Below are 22,884 nucleotides of genomic sequence, written 5' to 3'. Positions count from 1 at the left end.
AAGACCACTAAAGGAGAAAAGCAGGGTGTTGGATGAGTCATTCATGGGGAGTCGAAGCCACCAAGTATGATAGCATGTGTTGGGGCAGAGAGAGAGTGATATGGGGGCTAAATTCTTCCTTGTATGAGACAGTCATTGAGCGATCAGTAGAGAGGGCAATGACAGAAGAGCTGGAATAGTGAAACTGCTGAGTCAAAAGGAGCTGGGAGGCTGGATGAGAACTAATCATGGAGGAACAGTGGGGGCTCACTTCCTGGGTCTGACAATAAAAGCAGCTTCCGTGTAAGAGGGGAAGCAGCATTTCAGGCAAAAGCCAGAGTAAATGATGTCTTTAGGGGACAGTTAAGGTGAAGAGATGAAGCAAACATTCCAACAAGAAGGTGCTCACAGAGAAGAATTTGCTGATTACAGAAGGGCAGCGCCGAAAGGCACAGTGGAAGGGTTGGGAAGGGGAAGAGGATGTGACGTGGTGGTGGACGATCACTGAGGCTCACACTTCTTGGGATTACTGTAACAAACCTCTGCAACATGGAGGGATCAGATTTGAACAATTTTAGAGGATGGTGGGCAAACACTTCCAGGATTGTGGTCAAGGCTACATTCCTTACTTCTGCAACTGATCATGGCCCTGGGGGTGACACACTGGTGACTTCCCTCCTCCCTTACTCCTTCCATATTCCCCTGTCCTAGGTCAGCTCCTTTGATCACTAGGGTTCTTTGCCCAGTGGGCGACCCAAATCTTTGTTCTTTAAGAATTTGAGTCCGGAGATCTGATCGGTGGTTACCAGGGAAAAGGGGGGGGTGGGGGGAGGGTACGAAGGGGGAAGTGGTGTACCCACAACATGACTAACAAAAATGTACAACTGAAGTCTCACAAGCTTGTAATCTATCATAACATTAATAAAAAAAAAAAAAAAAGAGAAAAAAAAAAAAAGAATTTGAGTCCTTAGCGGTCCTAGTCTGTACCACCTGAATCAATTAGGACCACAAGAAGAGAGAAAATTGTTGAAATATAAAAAACATGAAAATAAGTCTGAGGAAATCACCTAGAATGAAGGTTCTTTTTCAAATTCACCTATTCTTTTTGGATACTGTCCTTTCTTGCCTTATGATTCCTAGTCTTCTAATTCTCTGAACATTGTAAACATACTTCTTTTAAATTCAGACTCTTTTACTACAATTCTTGGAGCACAAATTCTCCCATTTGCTGCATCTGCTGCCTCTTTTTTCCTTCATGGTGGTTTGTTTTCATCTTGACATCCCAGTAACATTTGAGTATTGTGAATTTGGACCACACTCTCACAAACATCAAAAGTATTAGTTTCTTCATAGGCAACTCTTTCTTTCATCCCTGAGTGACGGTAGCCTTTTTTTGTATTTCCCTCTTGATTCCCAGGTCAATGTGTAGTGTTTTTCTAGACTTCACTTCACAAGGAAGTGATCCTTTGAGACTCCTATCTCAACGTTGAAGCCCTAGCCTTCAGCCATTAGGCCTATAAATTGGTCCCAAGTCTCTATGAACTCCTTGACCTCCACTCTCACACACCCTCTGACTTTCGGATTCCCATTCATTTCTGGCGCTTTGGGATTTCCCATTTTTAGTTTCAAGCCTAGTTGTGTGTCAAACTTTTTTTTGTCGTTGTTACATATTATTCAATATTTCTATGTTTGAGGTGGGAAGGAGTTTGCCTGGAACTACTCTGTCTGTTGTATATTGGTTAGAAGCCACCCCAAACTATCCCGCATAATGCAATCAAAGGGTGTTTTAAAAATAATTTAGTTTATAACATTGTGAAATTTCAGTTGTACATTATGGTCAGTCACCATATAAATGTACCCCCTCATCCCTTATGCCCACCCCCAACCCCCTTCCCCTCTGGTAAGCACCAATCGGTTCTCTTTGTCCATGTGTTACTTTATTTTCCACATCTGAGTGAAATCATACAGTTTTTCTTTCTCTGTCTGGCATATTTCACTTAATATAATAACCTCAAGGTCCATCCATGTGGTTGCAAATAGGACGATTTTGTCTTCTTTATGGCTGAATAGTATCCCATTGTATATATATACTGCATCTTCTTTATCCAATCATCAGTCCATGGGCACTTGGGTTGCTTCCATGTCTTGGCTATTGTGAATAATGCTGCAAGGAACATAGGGGTGCATGGGTCTCTCTGAATTGTTGATTTCACGTTCTTTGGATAAATACCCAGTACTGGGATAGCTGGGTTGTAAGGTATTTCTATTTTTAATCTTTTGAGAAACCTCCATACTGTTTTCCATAGCGGCTACAGCAGTCTGCATTCCCACCAGCACTGTAGGAGGGTTCCCTTTTCTCCACAACCTCTCCACCATTTGTTATTTTTTGTCTTGGTGACTATAGCCATTCTAATGGGTGTAAGATGATCTCTCAGTGTAGTTTTGATTTGCATTTCCTTGATGATTAGTGATGGTGAACATCTCTTCATGTGCCTGTTGGCATCTGTATATCTTCTTTGGAAAAATGTTCAGATCCTCTGCCCATGTTTTGATCGGGTTGTTTGTTTTGTTGTTGTTGTTTGAATTCTTCATATATTTTGGAGATTAACCCCTTGTCGGATATGTGACTGCAAATATTTTCTCCCAGTTGGCAGGCTTTTTGCTTCACTCCTGGTTTCTCAAAGGGTCTTTTTAAATACAAATGTGCACATTTCATTCTCTTAGCATGGCATTCAAGGCACTATGGAATCAGGAAACTTGCCTCTCGAGTTTCATTTTCCATCACTTTCTCCTCTTCTCCACACCCATATGGTCTCTAAACTGCAGTTACAGGCAGTAACCCTTCGCTTTCTTTTGTCTCATAATTGTATTTCGGGTGTGTGTTGATGGTAGTTAACTTACTCATTCTGTAGTTCACACACTATCAGGATGGGATAGCAGGAACTGAGAGTAGTAACTGTATCTCCTGAGAGCCTAGATCCATAAAACAGTAGCTTCACATGGCTTCACCTCTGCACAACGCAGTGTAACACGACTTTAGTTAATTTTATTAAAAACGTTGTTGAGTCTAATTAGGTTTGCACTGAATTATATATTAAGAATCGACATTTTAATGATATTGTCTTTCTTTCCGAGAATCTGGTATGTCTTTTCATTTGTTAGATTTTGTTTTATGCTCTTAAATATGATTTTTTTGTGAAATTTATTAAGTATTTTATAATTTTGAATAGGTAACAAATTAATGATTCAAAATTTAAAAGTATAAAAATGAAGACAGTGAATTTTCCCTTTCATTGCTATCCCCTCTCTACCCTAGTCCCCTCTCTTCCAGAGGCATTTCAGGTGTACATAAGCAAATATATACACCTATTTGTTGCAATTGTGAATGGAATACTTTTTCTTTCTTATTGTTTCTAGTTGGTTATTGCTAGAATAGAAAAAAGCTATTGATTTTTGCACATTTATCTTTTATTCAGACACCAAATTTCCTTATTAAAGCTAATAGGTTATAGCCTCTTGGATTTCCTAAATATACAGTCATATATCAGCAAAACAAGATAATTTGTTATTTTCCAACATTTATATCAATTATTTAGTTTTCTTGCCTAATTGCTTTCACCGGAATTTTCAAAGCAGTGTTGAACCTTGTCTTATTTCAGACTTTAATATTTACCATGAAAAAGGATGTTTGGTACTGGTTTTCGATGAACAGTTTCTTTTCTTTTTACTTAGAGCTTTAATTTTTCAAATCATACTTAAAGCTGTAAAATCTTATCAAATGCTTTTTCAGCATATACTGATAAAATGTTTTATCTCCCTCATTTAAAAAATTTTACTTTGAAATGATTTTAGACTTACAGAAAAGTTGCAAAAACAATACAAAGAGTTTCTGTATACCCTTCACTCAGATTCCCCAAATTTTAACACTTGACTTTTATTTTTATCATTCTGTGGGTGTATATACATATATATGTATGTGCGTGTGTATATATAGAGTTTCCTGAAACATCTGCAAATTCGCTTTATCTTTAACCTCTAAATACTTCAATGCATATTTTATAAAAACAAGGTCATCCTCTTACATAACATATAAAAATACTATCAAAATAAGAAAATTAACATTAATATTAATCTATAGACATTTAAATAGTCAAGTTCTTGATATACTGGATTATATTAATAAAATTCCTGATACTGAGGCTTGTGTTGCTGAAACCAACCTTACATGATCACAGTGTACAATTCAACTTTATTTGGAACTTCCGCATCTACAGTCACAGCTGGGACCAGGCTATGACACTCTTTTTGCACTTCATCAGGTCTGAGTATGAATCTCATGCTGGCATTTAAAAATCAACTGAGCATCTTTCTATCTTTTCCCATGGTCTGAAGCAGTGTATACAATTAAACATCACAACTCATCTGTTACTTGGGCTGGGTGATGGCTACAGTGGTGGTGGTCACTTTGTGACAATTCATTGAACTGTACACTTGTTATTTGTGCACTTTTCCATACAAATTTCAATTAAAAAGTTTAAATAAAAGGATACAATCTTTTAAAGGATAAAATTTTAAAAACTTTGCAGTTTCTTCTTTGGTAATTTATTGGTCTATTCAAACTACGTCTTGGGTCACTGTGTGCCAGGAAATTATCTATTTGCTGTTTTCAAATTTGTCGCCATAGAGTTCTCCTAAAAATACTTTAAATTCTTCCACATATATAGTTATGTCTGATTTCTCATTCCTAATCTTGTGTTTCTTTGCTCTTTTTTCTTTAATTAGGCTGAGGAGGTTTTATCTACGTTATTAGTGTTTTCAAAGAATCATTTTTCTATTCATCCTTTGTCCTCTTTTTTTTTTTTTTTTGGTTTCCTACTTTGTTTACTTCGGGTTTTATCTTTATTGGTCCATTTTCTATTTTCTTATCATTTGAACATGGATTTTTTCTAAATTTCTAAAACAATCACTACACATCTTTAAGTTTTCTTTTTGAAAAATACAGGTGTTGGGGCTGGCTTAGTGGCACAGCAGTTAAGTTTGCACGTTCTGCTTTGGCGGCCTGGGGTTCGCCGGTTCAGATCCCAGGTGTGGACCTATGCACTGCCTATCAAGTCATGCTGTGGCAGCATCCCACATATAAGATAGAGGAGGATGGGCACAGATGTTAGCTCAGGGCCAATCTTCCTCAGCAAAAAGAGGAGGATTGGCGGTGGATGTTAGCTCGGGGCTAATCTTCCTCAAAAATTAAAAATAAATAAAATAAAACAAATAAATAATAATTAAAAAATAAAAAACAAGAAAAATACAGATGGTACATTTTCATTTCCAAGTCCAGTCTCATGCATTCCAGGGTACTCAATATACTCAATAAGGTGTCTGGGTCTTACTCTGCCCCGTTTGCTCAGGGGTCCAGTCCTGGCAGGTTCTACTGCCTGGCCACAAGCACATGACAAATAAGCATGTGCTCAGTGAACAAATGATACTGTTCTATCCTAGGACCCACTGTGAAGATCTGTGCTTGCCACAGGGCCCACCCATCCCACCAAGTACCAGGAGCATGCGTCAGGTGCTGGCACTGTGCCAGGTTCTAGGAATAGGACAGTGAGCTGAACAATTGGTATCTGCCCTCCTGGAGCCTACATTCTAGTGACAAAGACAGATACAGAACTAGTAATACAAGCAAGCCGAGTATTGCCTAGCGTGCTATGGAAGTATAAGAGGGGTCCAACATCACCTAGGAGGTCTAGCCAAGAATCCTAAGAAGTGATACTTAAGTTCCTCGAAATCTGAGAGTCTAGCCTGTCCCCTTGCCTCCTCTCAGTAAGGTGGCCACTCTGCTTTCTTGTACAAAAGTTATCTGGTTTTGAGTTACATGCCTGCTGCTCCTGCCACAGTTGAATGAACCAAGGGACTGACAGCCAGGCATAAGACCTTAATCCAGTAGGAATGTCCCATATAGGATGGTCACTGACTGACTCAATTGGACATTTATATTGGACTATATATGAAGTGAAGTCTGAACACTAAAAAGAGTGAAAGGAGAAGAAACAGAGACAGCAGGAGACAAAGAAGTAGAAAAAGAATAGTAAAGTCAAAATAATGGCAGTTACAACCTCGTGGTATTGGATTGGAATTGTCGGTATCAATATGAACTCATGGCTTTTAATAAAATACAGATGGATAGATATAACAATAAATGCAGATGTGTGATGCATGTGTTCATATACATACATATATTTCCCAGCTCTGTGTGCTGAAGAGGCCCGGAAGCAATGACACTCCAGTACCAGTATCCACACCTAGTGCCCAGATCTTGGTTTCTAAGTACCATTCTCGAATAAAAGAAACCAGGAGCTGCTTGGAGAAATGGCTGATGTTAGGGCTGGGACAGGAAAAATGTGAGTGAACTTGGAACATCTTGTGGTGTCAGAAAGTAAGGCACTGCTAAAAAAAAAAAAATGATGGGGGCAATGTTGAAACAACACAGGAGCCAACCTGAAAGTATTCCCAATGGCCAAACTAGGTCAATATGAGCAATGATATTAACTACATTAGTATCAGATTATAACCCATAGAATAAAACAAATTTCCATTAGTTTATACTGTTATAAATAAATTACTGAATAAGTAAATTGGGGAAAAGAGATAGCTGTTCCTTACAGTAGAATACCAATTAATACAGATGGATAATGAAACCGAAAGTCATCACTAGGCAAATACAACACGAAGACTTGTAAGCAAGGACCATTGAGAGATACTAATATCAGTGGGTAAAATTCTAAGGATAAATAAGACATTTGCACAGCTTTGAAGTATCTCACCATAAGGTTCTTATTAATTTCAAAGGAGAAATCAGTAACTTTACAGCGGAGAAACCTGGCACACACCGCTTCAGCCACGTGATCAAAGTTAACATCTCCCCCGCTAGGTCTGAGGCACTGAGAAGGCATGGCATCACTTCTGGGGTAGTCTTACCAAAACGCAGACCCTCAATCTAATCAGGTGAAAACCGCAGCCAAACCCAAATTGAGGGACATTCAACAAAATAACTGGCCTAGACATTTCAAAAGAGTCAAGGTCATGAAAGGGACAGAAAGATGGAGGAACTGTCACAGGCTGAAGGAGACAAAGGGAGCATGACAACAAACTGCAATGCGGGATCCTGGATTGGCGCCTGGACCAGAGACAGGACATCAGTGGGAAAACTGGCAAAACTGGAATGTCTACAGATTAGTTAGTAGTACTGTATCAATGTTAATTTCCTGGTTTTAATAATTATACTATGGTTTTGTAAGATGTTATTATTAGGAGAAGCTAGGTGAAGGGTATCTGGAACTCTACTATTTTTGCAACTTTCTGTTAAGTCTTAAATTATTTCAAAATAAGAAGTAAAAAAAGAAGAAATAATAAAAAAGAAGAGCAGTCACTGAGGTAGGGAGCAGCAGACTCAGCTCCTTGAGGGACCAGACGGTGACTGCTGGAGCATCTGCTGGAGCCCACGTCCTGACTTCTGACTGCTTGATACCCACCGTGTTGTTATGACATTCCTCCATCACTCACGGGACTTTGATTGCTGCCCCTGTTTTCTGCTTCCTGAAAGAGACTACCTAACACCAAAAGAGGGTTCCACAACGGCCCTGCAGGGGGAGGATAACAGGGTGGTGGTCAATTGTGGCTACTGCAGATGGTGCCAAAGGATGCACCACGCCCGCTGTGCCCTGCTAAGCTGAGGGTGAAACATGGTTGGTCTTCGGAAAACCCTCGGGGGATGGCGTGCAGACCCTGTGCGTAGTGACTAAGACGCAGACTGCACACGGTGCTGTTTATTCCAGGCTAACTTAACTGGGACAGTACAGACAGGGCACAGCCTGATCCCACGACCTCTCCCCCTACAGCTCTCCAACATCTATGTTGTCCGTCTCCTGAAGGAGGCCCCCCAGAGCTGAGCTTGCTTGGTCATCTGGTACTGCTGTTTAGTCCCAGAGTAGAGCAGTCAGCCTTCCTCCTGGAGGTGCCCACGCTGGCCTAGTTCCGAGGCTGGAGAAACATGGTCTAGCCTGACCCCAGCACGAAGGGTGAGGAGGAGCAGTAGCTATGATAGGGCGGTGGAAGGGGGAAGGGTTCTATGGGCCCCTTCCCCTTGGAATTTTAGGGCATGGGCAAGGGGTAGCCACGGCCTAAACTGCAGAACCTCTGTGCCTGGGCCTCTGCACTCTTCGTCCACTGTCCGTGGAGACGTTCTGGGGACTCAGCTGCATGAAGGCCAGCAAAGGGTGGCAGGTCACAGCCTGGTCCCCATCTTCTTCCAGCCAGATCTGTTCTTAGCTGCCATAGTTCTGAGCTTCCAGGGAACATGATAAAGTTCCAGAGACTGTGGGGCTTGGGGATCATGCTGAAGGACAGAGATAAGGGACCTCCGTCCCCTCCCTGCCTTGAAGGGGTGGAGGGCAGTTCCTCTCCTGGAGACTTGTTAGTAGGTTTGGGGCCCACGATGAAGGGGCCAGGGGAGGGCAAAATTCCTGCTTTCGACTTGGGGCTGAGGAGGGGTCCTCCAGGGGCTGTGAGGAGGTAAGAGGCCTTAGGCTGGGTGGAGAAGAGCGAGAGGCATGAGGGGAAGCTAGGTCGGTTCCCATGCCACAGCTGAGGGGCCTTTATTGGATGTTGAGGGCATGGAGAGGCAGGTAAAGTAGATGCTAGAGGGTGTGGCACACCTTCTCAGGGTGTAGTGGTGCCCGGATGTCCAGTTTGCGGGTCTTGCTGTCCTTGTCGATGATCTCCAGCCGCAGCTTGGGTGGACGCTTCTCAGCCTTGGGGGAGGGCAGTTCAGGGCTCTTGAGTAGCTGCTTGTCTGAGTCCTCCACAGTGATGCGCAGAGTACAGCCCCCCGGCAGAAGGTCCTGCTCGTAGGCAGCCGCCAGCTGGTTCACCACACGGCGCTCTACCTGCAGGCAGTAGGTGGAGTGGTCGTCACTGCCAAGGCCGGGGCCAGCTTGTGGCCTGAGCCCAGAGGCCACACTCTGTTACTCATGGACAAGTACTTACTCTGGCTTCAGTTCTCTCATCTGCAAAGGGCTAACAACACAGAATCTGTAGGCCTGTGCTAACGACTCAGTGACGTCAGTTTCTGAGGTTCCCAATTCAGTGCCCCATCCTGGTGGGAGGTCATACTCGGTTACCCTCCAGGACAGGGGTTTTATTGATCAGATTGTGTTTTTGTTCTGAAGGTATGAACAATTCCAGCAGCCAGACTCTAGGGAGACAGGCTGGGAGCCCCAGGACTGGGTCTTGGGGCAACAGGGAGGGACGTGTGGAGGTGCCTCACTTCTCCCAGGCGCCTGTGCTCACCTCATGCTTGATGGAGCGGGCGCCATAGTGTACATTGTAGCCGTCGACCAACACGTCTGCCACCTCGCGGTCCCAGAGCAGTGTGATGTTGTGCCTTTGCTTGGCCTGAGACAGGTTAGATAGGAGCATGGCTGCATGTGGCCCAGTGCTTTCCATCTCTCACCACTCTGGCCTGAGGCCTGGGCCTGTGAGAGACTATGGGCTCCCATGGCCACTGGCCCCACACCGCTGTGCTCCACCTTTTGGGAGGGGGTGTTTCAAGCCCAGTGTTCCCTGCTTTCCAGTGGGCAGATGTCCCATCCCCACCCATAGCAGGCCCCACTCTTACCCTCTTGGCCCAGAAGTTCAGTTCTTTGTTGACTAGCTGGATGAGCTCCGAGTGGCAGAAGGGGAGGAAGTAGACGATCTCATTGATTCGTCCCAGAAACTCATCCCTGCGGAAATGAGCCTGCAGGGCCAGGTTAGGGGGCGGTGAGCTCAGCGACCCGGAGTGGGTAAAGGAAATTACTGGACTCCAATGGGGAAGAGTGGGGGGCTTCCATATCTTTAGGATGGCAAAGAGGACCCCCACAACCCAAGGCCCAAGCAAGGACAAAGACCTCTTACTTTTAGGATGGGGCGAATCACATTCTCCTTGAAGTTCTTTGAGATAGTGATCTTGTCATTAATCTGGACGTCCCCTGTGGAGACAGAATCATAAATTGCCCATTCCCCACACCCAGGGAGCTTCGGGAACTGTGCCTGCTCCTGGGCCCCATCCACGAAAAGAGCCCTGGTCCTGCTCCTGATGGTCAGTGTGATCCTGTCAAGGTCTCAGGCTCTCCGGGCCTCAGCCTGGTCTCCTCACCCGAACGGTGAGAGGAAGGGACTGGGTAGTTTTTAGGCCCTTCCAGCTCTCCTGTGCTACAAAGCCTGGAGTTCCTGAGGGTGGGAGATGTGTGAGGGAGGGGAGGGGAGAGGAGAAGAGTCAGGACCAAGGCTTGAGTTCTGACTTGGAAGAAGGGGGTTGGAGGTTCAATCCCAAACAAAAAGGTGACAGACATGGCCTCCTGCCTGATGCTCTCCCTTTCCAGCACTCTCCAGGGCCCACCAACACAGGAAGCCTCTCTAGCTGAAAAAGGTTGTGTCCATCTCTGTATAGTTTCTGATCTGCCATTCCCCTTGTTGTACCAAAGTGTCTCTATCTGTTGAGTGTGCATTTCTTCAGTCCCCTAAGACCCCGGCCTCTTCTTGGCCCCTCGCCCTGGGGTGGCTCTGTCCACTTCTTTGTCTGAAGCCCTTCTGTCACCCGAGAGACTTGGAGCTCTCTTGAGGAAGTGGTGGTAGTCTCTCTGTCTGTCTCCCTCCACTATCTGGTATGGTGCTTGGTGTCTGGTCAGCGCCAGCTAAGGACAAAGACACCTACCAGGACCTTCACCTGGGCCCAGGACCCCAGTGCCATCCTTGTCACCAGATGTACCAGAGGCCTGGTCACTTGCCCAGTTGCCCAGAGGGCTCAGGCCCTGTGCCATACCAAGGTTCTCGGCGATACGGTTATGGCTCATCTCCAAAGCTTCCTGCCTCAGCTGCAGTGCGTGCTGTGCGATCTCATCGCTGGCCACATTGGAGGTCATGATGAAGATGGCATCCTTGCAGTCGATGGTCTTCCCTTTTCCATCAGTCAGCCGGCCCTGGGAAGGAACAGTGACTGCATGGTTAGGGAGCTGTAAGGCTGGGTATCTCTTCCAGGAGGTCTTTCTAGAACCCCTGTGCCTCCCCCTCCCCCTGGCAGAGTCAGCTGTTCTCTCCTCTGGGTTCTCTGAGCACTGTTCTCACACCTTGGCTGCAACTGCTCATCCACTGAGGGGCTCCAGGTGAGACGGCACGTCCTGTTGGGCATCTCTCAGGGCACCCAATCACCCTTGGCATCCAGAATTCAGCCTGATTACACAGGCATCCATCTAACACACTTTCCTGGAGGCCCATTCTGGCCAGGCTCCGTGCTGGGGCACTGGGGACTCATTGAGCCTTCGACACGCTCCCCGTGTACAGGAGTGAGGCCCCGGAAACAAGCAAAGACAATTCAGTGGGTTAGGTGTCATGGTAAATGGAAGCCCTGGTTGCTGCAGGAGTTCAGAGGAGGGTATCCCACAGGGCCACGTGAGGACTAGATAAATGAACTGAAACAGGGACAACCTGTGCATCTTTGGAGCTGTCCTCTGGCCCGACAGAAAGGGCTAGAAAATAAGGCTCCTCTTTTGACCAACTTGAGAAGTTTCCTTGGAATCTTCACCTCTTTCTAGACATAGAAGAAAGCACCTATACTGGAGACAGATGCACCATGGAAAGAGAAAAGGAGCAACAGCAGAGGGAAGAGACAGAAGAATGAGTAAAGTACAGCTGTCTGTGGCCATCCAGTTCAAGGGCAGGGAGCTCCGCCCACTCAGCAAATCCCAAGGCCAGCACTGTACGAGAGCACTCCGCAGTCATTCACAGCAAAAGCGACAATCAGGGCCTCAATGAGAGGAGCAGATGGAATAACAACAGGGACTCTGATGGGGCACGTCCACCTCCACCACAGGTGCCCTGCCTACTGCTTTCCGTGCACTAAACGTCACTCCACAAGAACAGAGGCTGGGTCCTCTGGGTTCTCACTGGGTCCTAGAATTGTCTCTGGCACACCGTAGGTGTTCAGTACCTGCTTGCTGAATGGCTAAACCCTCACAACCCCTACAAAGAAACTGAGGCTCAGAGAGGTTAAGTAACTTGTTCAAGGTCTCACAGTTAGAAAATAGTAGAGCTGAGGCTAGAACCATCTGACTCCAGAGCCCATGCCCTTCCCTCTGCACCAGGCCCCTGAGGTTATACCTACAGCGCTGGATAAATAAGGCCTCATGCAACTTTCAAAGTAAAATTTTCTCAGAATTCTGCCAAATTCAGTTTGCTTCCTTTGATCCTCACTGGAGAGAAGCAACTGGGACAGGTGTGGGGAGAGGGAGCCCTGCATGGGATTTCCTCTGGGTTGCAGACAAAGCACAGCTCCTGCCAAGCTGCAGACCATGGCTCTGGGTTGGGTCAGTGACCTCAGCCTGTCGGCTCCTGCCTGAGCCCGCCTCGCCGGCACCCAGTCCTCCCCAAGCCTCTCCCTTGCCCTGGCGGTGGGGGCTTGCCTCAGGGTCAGTCCTGGCTTCTAACGCCAGTGCAATGGCAGACCAGCTCTGGCCCTCAGCAGCAAGAGAGGAAGGAATGTTCATTAACTGAGCACCTACTGCATGCTGGGCATGGTGTCAGGTGCTTTTCAGCCTCGCTCAGAGGCTGCTGGCACAGGCCTCTAAGAAAGTGTTAGTTCCAAGGCGGTCTACTCCAAAGTGGCTTCGCGATCCAGGTCCTAGTCGCTCTCTTATCCATGCCTTGGGGCAGGAAGAGGGGAAGGTAAGGGTGCAAGTGGATGTTCCTGAGTTTTGCCATTAGCTGTCCTGCTTACGGGTTACAATATGACAGATTCTACTCAGGCCAATTCTAGTTTTGGGGACCAGGTCTGCATATGTGTGTGATGTGCCCAAGTGTGTGCACATGACACTGTGTTCACAGAGTGCAACCCTGAGAACTGAGCGCACACACTGCTGTACTAGCCAGGGCAATAACCAGCGGCAATTTCATTCTGAGAGATCAAAGCTCTGCTCTTAACTGGGCATGAGGATGGGTCCCAGGTGGGTGAGGGGAGCAGGTGCAGGGTATGACTGACCCAAAGGGTGACTTCCACAGTGCTCCTTCTCCTCAGGGTCTTTGGCAATAAAGATGTGCCTCCAAGAGGGAGCTGTCACTGTCCCACCTCCCAGACAACTGGAGTGCGCACGTCCTGGGTAGGGGGCGAATCTTCACCCCAGGGTTATAGGGGTTGCTTTCCCACTATCTCACGTACGAATCCTTGAAAGGAGGAGAAGAGGGTGGGCTCCCTGGGGGCCAGTCTCTTCCTGGGACTTGGGCCCTGTGCTGTAGGCTCTGAGGTCACCAGCAAAGTGACCAGCATTAGCCCTGCTTGGTGTTTTGGTGAGAGCATTGGGCCTCCTGCTTTTCTGGGTCCAAGCTTGGGAGAGCTGGGCTGGGTGGGAATGAGGGGCTTCCCTCATGCTCCCAGACCGGATTAGGTGCCCTTACAACTTCCCGCTACTTATCCTAGAGCAGGACTCACCATAGTGGGCTCAACTGCTTTTTGCTTCCTGTCTCCCGCACTCACCATGAACACCGAGGCAGGGACCGTGCCTGGTCTGTGTCCCCTCTGCCCCACACGGAACCACATTCTCTCGTTTGCCTCCTGCCTCTCTGGCAATTCCCTCTTTGACTCTCTCCTGAGAGGTCACAAGGCTCTGTTTAGCCCTCTCTTCTCCGCACACCATACTCTCCCTGGCTGAGAGATCTCATCCCTTCCTGCGGCTTCCATCCCCGCTGTGCTGAAGCACCTCTGAACCTCTACTTCCAGTCCAGACTCTCCAACTGACGAGCAGCGTCTTGGACACTGCCATCTGGCTGTCCTTCAGGCATCTCCTTCTCAACAGTTTCAACCCTCAGCTCCTCACCTTCCTTGCCAATCTGCTGCTCGTCCTCCTGAGTTCTCTGCCTCAGTGGATGGCAGAAGTAGCCATCTGGTCACCCAGGCTGAAATCCTGTCACTGGTCATCCTCGGCCCCTCCCTCTCCTCACATTCAATCACCGAGCCCTGCACAGCTGACCTTCTGGTAGCTGTCTCCATCCCGCGGCCCTTGCTTTAGAGCAGGCCTCCCCAGCTCTAGCCTGGATTCTTCAATAGTCTCCTTGCAGCTCCCCTTTCTTCCTTCCAGTCCATTCTCTCACCGCTGCCTACAAGATCTTTATAAAGTGAAAACTTGATCATGTTTCTTTCTCGTTTAAAGTCTTTAAAGGCTCCTTATGATCTACCAAATAAATCCACACTCGTTTGCCCGGCATGTTAACTGGCCCGTCTACCTTACCCACTCACCTCCACCACTCTGTTCTCGCCTTCCCTGCAAGTGGAGCCGTATGAACAGCTATGGTTCCCTGGATAGACCAGGCTGTCTCATGTCCCTGTGCTTCCGCACATTAAGTGTCTGCGGCCGGCCCTCCTCCATTCTGTTCACCTAGCAAATAGTTACTCATCCTTGGAAGGTTTGCTGAATTACTGCTGAATTAGTTAGTCAACAGAGCAGTTCCCCTGCCTCTGTGGGCTCTGGGAATGGCTGGAGTAAGCAAGGTCCCTGTCCTCAAGGAGCATACAAGCATAAATCTGGCTGAGCGATCTGAGATGGCAGCTTTCATCCACAGAGCCAAGAGCATAAATATCAGAAACTGCAGTAGGCTGGCAGGGGCTGTAGGAAGGAGTTATTATCAACTCCCAAAAGGTAGTCAGTGGAGTGACAGCAGCTGGGGAGGGGTGGATGGGCTTACCCGTTAGGGTGGTAAGCATCTTCCAGGTGGGGCTGGTTGCATTTCAGTCAGCAGTTGCCTTCCCTCTGCCTGGGCCAAGGAGGCCATCAGAGGTATGTCTCCAGGGGTGTCAGAGGCCAGACAGGCTGCAGTGCTCACCCTCCCCGAGCTGGGCTCTCTCTTCCTGTGAATTCTTCACCGCATATCTACCTCTCTCTTTCGGGCCTAGCTGCATGGAGTTACTATTTAAGCTGGAGGATCTGTAACTGGACTGCCTGGGTTTGAATCCTGGATTCCTTCTTCCTAGCTGTGTGACCATGGGTGTATTACCTCTCTCACTTTACTTCAGTTTCCCCATCTGTTATAGGGAGGCAGTAATAGTAACTATCTTCATAGGGTTGTTGGGAGGATTAAATAAGTTGATACCTGTAAATTTTTTAGAACAGTGCCTCATACATAAAGTGCAAAAATGTCAACTACTATCGGGCCTCTTTTCCACCCGTCTACTAGGCAGGCAGTTCCCGGAGGCCAGGTTTGAGTCTCGTCCATTGCTTGTACCTGAATCCCACTATGAGGGTGGAACAGAGTGGGAGGTCTCAGAGCACAGGTGTGGGAAACTGAGCATGTGACCTTTGAAGGACTGGCCTGCATCCCTCAGAGAGGAGTCCAGGGACAGGGAGCAGCTGAGGGGCTAGAAGACAGCAACAAAACTGCGGCAGGGGCAGGGATGCTGGGCCAGGCGAGGAAGGTGGGGGCAGCTGTGGGGACATTTGGAGCTGGGCCTTCCTGGCTTGGTACCTGGTGTGCTATTTCGTTCGGGGGAGTCCCTGCCTGCACCTCATCTAGTGCACTTATGACAAGGGAAGCAAAACCCCTTCGTGTTTTCCCAGGGCTGGAGGGGGCTCAATGGAAAAGGGGGCTGGACTCCATCAGCCCACATGCTGGCTAATATAGTCCCTGCACGGGAGCAGAAGAGGAGCCTCATGCTTGGGTCTGCAGGACCCCTGGACAAGACGGAGGGCACCTCCTCCCACGATCATAAGCTCTCCATCCCCTGCTCACGTAAGGTGGGGTACAGATCTTGGCTCCTCCATATGGTAGCTCTGTGGCCTTGGGCAAGTCATTTATAACCTCTCTGAACCTCAGTCCCTCCATCTGTAAAAATGAGACAGTTTCTACCTTGCTGGGCTATTGTGATGATCAGCGATAACATCTGTAAAGTCTTTAGCACAAGCCCAGTACGTGGAATGTGCTGAGTGAAGGGGAGTTCTGCTCCATTTAAGCTCACTCCACCAGTGGGGGGACTGTCTAGCTTGTGATGAGCCTGGAGTTCACAGAAGAAAAGGGCTCCATGAGCCAGAAAGGTTCCTAGAGCTTATCTTGGATGCAGCCTCCTTGTTTGTCACATGAGCTCCCTGAGGCCTAGAGATGGAGCAGAGCTGGAACTTAAAATTCAGGTCTCTCTCTCTCTCCTGGCGCCTCTGCCCCACTCTGTCTCTCTAGAAGGTAGCTTAGGCAGCAACAAAATTTCAGCTCTTGGCAGTGCTGATCTTCCCTCGAGTGCCCAGCCTGGTCCTGGTCGAGAGGGGGAGAAGCCACATCTGCTAAGGGACTGAATGCACACATCGGGAGCAGCAAGTTGAGGAATGATCAGACAGGCCTCTGGGCCCTTGGTCCCTGCTGTTCACAGCTCCCCATACCTCCAGGTGTCCCCTACTCTATCCCGGCCCAAGCTGACTTTCACCTCATCAAACAGCTGCAGCATGATGGTGAGCACATCTGGATGGGCCTTGTCCACCTCATCAAAGAGCACCACAGCGTTGGGGCACTGCTTCAGCTTCTTGGTCAGCTGGCCACCCTCCTCGTGGCCAATGTAGCCTGGTGGGGACCCGATAAACTTGGCGACCTGGTAGAAGGAAGAAAACATGTGAGGAAGGCCTTTCTATGCTTTCAGTTTCCAATATGGGACATGCACGGGAAGATGGCTTTATACGCAAAGACTGCCTGTCTCAGCGAGGACAGCTGGGCTGTCTCCCGGAGTGGCAGGAATCCTGCCATGATGGGAGAGCAGTTAGATCTTCTCTATGTTTATTCCTCAGAGCAAATCCTATGCAAAACAGATCAGTGACCATGCTGCACACGTATGTCCCCAAAGGACAAATCCCAGGGCTACCAAATTATATCAGGCCCAAATGACAAGTCACATCAAAATACCCAGGCAGAGCCATGTTCACAGACCCCCCCAAACCAGGCTCCACCGAGGACTCTCACTCACCTCATGCCGCTCCTGGAACTCAGACATGTCCAGCCTGATGAAGCCCTGTGTGGAAACAAGCAGGAGTCCATTCAGAGGCAGGAAGGCAGAAGGAAGGGTTAAGGAGGAGAGCATCTCACAGGTCCCCTAGGCTTTCAGACCCCACTAACCCAAGGTCTTCTATCCCCTTCTCATGATATATTTTTTTCTGGCTCCTTGTCTCCTTTTCTGTGTATTCCTTCCCCACGCGATTCCCTCATTTGCTACCTTAACAAACCCAAGTCACGTCCCTGCCTTTCTAAGTCTGGCTCAGAATGTCTTTTTTCAGGCTGGGTTCTACTGAGGTGATTATCACATCATCCACCCCGACTCCCCATCCATCCACCCACCCCACATTTCCAGAGGGCATCCTGTGTGTGCTGGGCACTGGAGCTACAATGGTGGACCAGTCCTGGTCTCTGTCCTCGAGGACCCACCCATCGAGTGGGGCAGGCAGACGTGGACAAAGTCAGTCACGATCAGCGTGGACAGTGATGAGATGGAGGGGAGTACCAAACACCCTGACAGCTACGTGCTGTCCTCGACTTGGTGAGTCTGTGTGGGCACATGTCCCTTTGTTTTAGTTTACTTCTTTTTTAAACTAACAAATCTACGTATTCACATGTCTTCATCTAAGAGCTATCCATAATGTAGCCTGCAGCCCCTCCCTGTCCACCGTTAAGCCCAGGGGTGTTTTCCAGGGAAGTGGCCCCTGGGGTGAGGTGATTAGGCCCAGGAAGAGGACGTCTTGTAGTGTGGGGTTTGTGAGTTAACACAGGCAGAGTGCCCACTCCTTTCATGAAGAATTTAGCGATTTAGGGGGTTATAAGGGCGTTCGCAGGTGCCCTGTCTCTTGAACCAGACCAGCGTTCCCCACAATCCCCCAGGCTCCTGTCCTACCAGCACATGCTTCCATTCAAGAGAATGCACTCACCGAACATGCTTCTCCTGAGAGCTGGGGGGACGGGGCAGTAACGCTGAGAGTCTTATTATATATGTTATTTTTTATATAAATATATATGTTATAAATATTACATATATATTATACGTCTGAAACCCAGGTCACATTCTAGCTCAGCTGCTGGTCAGAAATTCACTCAGTGACGTACTTCTAGTTTCTTCTCTGTCCTGTCACTCTGCACCCAAGGTACAGGGTGGCAGAAAGAACCCTGGGCTGGGAGCCGGGGACTCAGCTTCCAGTCCCAGTTCTGCCACTGTCTGTGTGGCCCTGGGTATGCTATCTCCCCTTTTTTGAGTTGTAGTCTCTTCCTATGTAGCAGGCCCTTGGTTCCTCTCTCTGCCTCACTGGGGGCCTGAGGAGAGGACCTAACCCAAGAGGTGGGAAAGGGCTTGGGGAAATTATTAAGGTGACATGGGGGTGATCACTGCTATCAGAGCACACGGGGCAGGAGCCAGCAAGCACTGCTACAGGGCTCCGGCAGCTCAGCCAAGAGAGAGGCTTCAGGAAAGGTGGGGGGATGGACATGGGGAAGGTGGGAGTGCTGCCCAGAGGGAACAAGGGGCTGGGAGCCACGAGATGGGTGTCTGCTGATGATAGCTGACAGTCCCTGGGGGCCTACAATGTGCCTGGCAATGTTCTAAGGAAACTATAAAGGGCTTAGAACATGTACAAGTCTATGAGGTAAGTACTATTATCATCCCCACCTTACAGATGAGAAAACTGAGTCACAGATTAAAGTAACTTGCTCAAGGTCACCCAAGCTGGGCCATCTGGCTCCAAGCCACTATGCCCTACTGCCTCCTATTTCCCACTCTGTTAATCAGCTGGGATCTTGGCAGTCTTCATCTGAAGGGTTCTGAGCCTGGTGCCCAGCTAGCAATCAAGGTCGCAGGATATGGGGAGTACGGACTGTAGCGCTTACTTACGTCAAGTGACCTGGGTTCTAGTTGTTCTACTGATTTGCTGAGTAACTCTGAACAAGTCTCAGGGCTTGATTTTCTTGGCTGGAATAATTTTTGTTTCACATGATCTTAGCTCAGGGTTATCTAGAAGCAGGGCAGCAATGACAGTAATATCCAACATGCACTGATTGCTCACCACGTGCCATGAATGGTGCTTAGCATTTTATATCATTATCTCATTTAACCTTCCTATCAACCCAATGAGACAGGCACATTAACGAAGCCATTTTACAGTGGAGAAAAGAGATGTAAACAGAGATCACAGCCAACTCCACAGGGTCGTTTAGAGTTGGATGTGAACCCAGGCAGGCGGACTTAGATCCCTGCTTTGATCCCTTCATCACACCACCACTACAACCCCAAGTCTTCAGGGCTCCACCACCCTCCTCCAGGATGAGACCACAGAACACCAGTAAGGCTCCTTCTCAAGGATTATTAACCCTAATAATGGAAGTTAACAAAGCTGCTCAATTTGGGAGAAGTAGTAGAAACTAAAGAGAGAAAAAAAATAAGCTCACAGATCTGACAAAAGAAATTATATAAATGTGCAAACAATGCCTTGTGAGGCAGCCTGGTCTGGAAATGTGACTCTTTACAAATGAGAAAACTAAGGATCAGAGAGCCAGAACTCAAATTCAAGTCACCGACTCCCAGGCCAGTGCTCCTTTCATTTAGGGAGATCTACCGTCACTGGGCCCTGTACACGACACCTCCCTTACATCATTCCCTGGGTCCTATGGCATCAGGTAAATCTGTTAGACAGTAGACAGCTTACAGTCCAGGCCTGGCAGCCGTTTTTCTTTTTTTTTTGAGGAAGATTAGCCCTGAGCTAACATCTGTGCCCATCTTCCTCTATAGGTGGGACGCCTGCCACAGCACGGCTTGACAAGCAGTGCATAGGTCCGTGCCTGGGATCTGAACCAGCAAACCCCAGGACACTGAAGTGGAGCATGCAGACTTAACTGCTATGCCACCAGGCCGGCCCCCAGGACTGCCAGATTTTGAAGGCAGATCTCAAACTTGCCTGTCACAATGTTTATGCTAAACACAGATTCTGTAATGAGTTGGCCCACAAGGCTGGTACAGGTAGAGTTCTAAAGAAGCACTAACTATGATTTAAAAATAAAATATATAGATGGTTATACTGGGCTTCTCAAGCCTCCATCTCCCTATGTGACATGGGGACAAACTGACAACTTCAATATCTAGCCTCCTATTGCAGCTGAGAACAACGGTATTGAGAGAAGAGTTGAGAGACTGGATTCTGATTTTACTTGTTTCTCTAACAAGTGACCTTAAACGAGCCCCTTAATGCTGTAGGGTCTCAGTTTTCTCATTTGCAAAGTGGGTCCAATTTAGCATCTATGCTATCTTCTTCATAGAATCAGAAAAGATGGTCGATGGGGTTCTGCTGTGGAAAGCACAAGGTGACGAAGTATGAGACAAAGGATCGATTGGGCACTTACTGTGTGCTAGAGCCTGAGCTGGCTTGTTCAGATTATCTCACTTGATGCTCACAACAACCTCAGACACAGGGTTGGAGAGCTTCCCTTTGAGGCAAGAGAGCTGAAACTTGGAGGGTGAAAGCCATCTGCCCAGGGCCAGTAGAAAGCAGAACTGGAACCTGCACAAAGGAATGGCTGGCTCCGGAGCCTTGAGCACCCAGTCCCTGCCTCCAAGGGCTGATGGTGGTCCTTCCGTCTCCCAGGTGAGACGTGTTGAAGGGCGCCATCGTCACGCTTTCAGGACATCCTGCACTGGCGTGAATCTGTCTCTCGTCTAGATGCTCCAACTGAGAAATTACTTGCATCATCAGTCTTTTAACAAGCCCTTCTCCTTTCTATACCAGCACGTCAGCAGATCCTTTCCTCCTCCTTCTACTGTGTATGAAGACATATTAAGACAGCTTGGATAAGGAGATTATAATTTGTAATTAAATATTAACCTTTCTGACAGTATTAAAATTAAACCACTCAGAATTCTTCATCCCTAATCAGGTGGTTCCTGCCCGTAACTGCATCTTCCCTAATAGTCTTGCTAGTTTATGGCCCTTTCCAGAGTGCTAATTGTTTCAATTGCTGCCAACCTGATGAATTGTCTTAAAAACGCTATTTCGGTTGGAGCATATTAGCATGCCACGCGCTGCTTCTTGCCTGCCTGGCTGGCTCTGCTCTGGGTTTGGTTGAGGCAGAGCACAGCTACTGGCAGAGCCAAGGAGGCTTAAGAGTCTTCAGCCAGTTATAAGGCAGAAGGGGGCCAGGGATGCAGCTCAGGAGGACAGAGCCTCAGCTACCTGGTTTCTGTGGCCGTCAGGCTCTCAGGGACAGCTAGGCCAGAAACAGGACAGGAGGTGTCCAGGACTCTGCTGCTGGGGTCATTTGGCTGGCAGAGGCTTGGGAAACTCCTAACTGCCTCAGCTGAGGAGGCTTTCCATAACTAGGCAAGGGCATCTGAGATCGTGGGCAGTCTCCCGTGGTGGACAGTGGGACTTCAGCCTCCACATGGAACGCTGGTAGAAAGAAGAATGTTTGGCTTCAGCTGAAATGTTTCTGCAGTCTCCAAGGACTGCTCTCTCTGACATTTCTCTCTGTGTGAAAGCATTTCCTGTCAGCCCAAAGTCAAACGAGCATGCCTTGGAAAGCCAGAGTCTGAACAAATAGGGCACAGGGACAGCACTTCCCCATGCAGAATTCAGGCTCCAGGTCATGGGGGAAAGAGGACTGTGACCACCCTACAGCTTAAGGCATAAGAAACCATGTTGAAAAGCTCCTGTAGGATGGAGAGAGCAACAAGGCTTCCTCTCTTACAACTTGTTTTCTCCCACAGGCCCCAAGATTCCAAGACACCCTCTAGCAAGGCCTTGAAGGCACTGGACAGTAATGGTATGTTTCTAAAGCTGTTTACCCTCTCCAGACTGAGTTCCTCGGGGCAGGGAGAGTGTCTTAATAACCACCGTATCTTCAGCATCTAGTACAATACCTGGCACAGAGTAGATGCTTGAAAATATTGTATGGATGAATCTCACCGGGTTCTCCTAAGTGCCCCAAGAGTGAGGCAAGGCAAGGATTGTCTTCATATTTCACAGATGAAGAAACCAAGGCACAAAGAGGTTGGATAACTTGCCCAAATTCCTGGAGCAATTGGTGGCCCAGCTGGGGCCAGCACTGAGGCCTGCTTCCCAGGCCAGGGCCTACCTTTCCCATTGGCTATTGCTGAATTCAAGGAGCCTAGGACTTTTAGGGCTGGCAGGAGTGGCAAGGTCTCCATGGCCTACAGATCAGGCCTAGGTCCCAGCTCTTACCTTTTTGGCGTCTTTGTGCATATATTTGGCTGTCTGCTTGGCCAGCTCTGTTTTTCCTAGTAAGAAGGAGAGGAGAGGTGTTGGGTTAGGACCAGATGACTATCTCCTGGAATGAAAGAATATTAGAAATGCATGGACACTGGAAATACTATATTTTATGGTTGGGAATGTTGAGGCTCAGATAGGGTCGGTGACTCTCCCAGTCTCTGAGGGAATTAACGGTGAAGCTGGGACCAGAATCAAAGTCTACACTGCATCTTGATTTTTCTGTGGATAGAGATTGAGGCTTTTTGTCTACAGGAGCATCCTAAGAATAGGCGGTTGACTCTTATAATCCAGAGCCAACTTGTTCTTTCAAGTCCAGCACAAACCTTGCCTCTCGGAAGAGCACCCTGACTTCCTGGCTCACTGCCCTACATCTCACTAGACACCCATGGTCTTGTCATCCAGCCTGGCCCAGGAGCCACAGGCCCAAGAGAGGCAGGGAGGGGATGAAGTGCAGCTCTTCTTAGCTTCATAGCCTCTTTCTGTAACATAAAGAAGGAATGACAACACCAAAGTAGTGGCTCTGAAGTGCCATTTGCTATGATGGTCAAGCCCCTGGAAGTCATTGTCTGGTATAGGAAGTCAAGTTCTACAGTAT

At 47.9% G+C, this 22,884-nt stretch overlaps 1 protein-coding gene across 2 annotated transcripts in view; it reads right to left on the bottom strand.

Annotated features, from left to right (window-relative positions):
* Window positions 1-7,787: 7,787 nt before the first annotated feature.
* CLPB (ClpB family mitochondrial disaggregase) overlaps window positions 7,788-22,884 on the bottom strand; it is a 135,924-nt gene continuing 120,827 nt past the window's right edge. For both annotated transcript variants that reach the window (XM_008517590.2, XM_008517588.2), the window contains 8 exons: window positions 22,242-22,297; window positions 17,000-17,044; window positions 16,469-16,630; window positions 10,838-10,994; window positions 9,931-10,004; window positions 9,653-9,772; window positions 9,325-9,429; window positions 7,788-8,921 (listed from right to left, as the gene is read on the bottom strand). In XM_008517590.2, coding sequence (XP_008515812.1) covers window positions 8,673-8,921; window positions 9,325-9,429; window positions 9,653-9,772; window positions 9,931-10,004; window positions 10,838-10,994; window positions 16,469-16,630; window positions 17,000-17,044; window positions 22,242-22,297 — 968 coding nt within the window. In that variant the 3' untranslated portion in view covers window positions 7,788-8,672. The remainder of the gene's footprint in view (window positions 8,922-9,324; window positions 9,430-9,652; window positions 9,773-9,930; window positions 10,005-10,837; window positions 10,995-16,468; window positions 16,631-16,999; window positions 17,045-22,241; window positions 22,298-22,884) is intronic.

Source organism: Equus przewalskii, chromosome 6 (assembly GCF_037783145.1).
Source record: "Equus przewalskii isolate Varuska chromosome 6, EquPr2, whole genome shotgun sequence".
Taxonomy (NCBI): Eukaryota; Metazoa; Chordata; class Mammalia; order Perissodactyla; family Equidae; genus Equus; species Equus przewalskii.
This window is presented reverse-complemented; position numbering and strand designations above follow the sequence as displayed.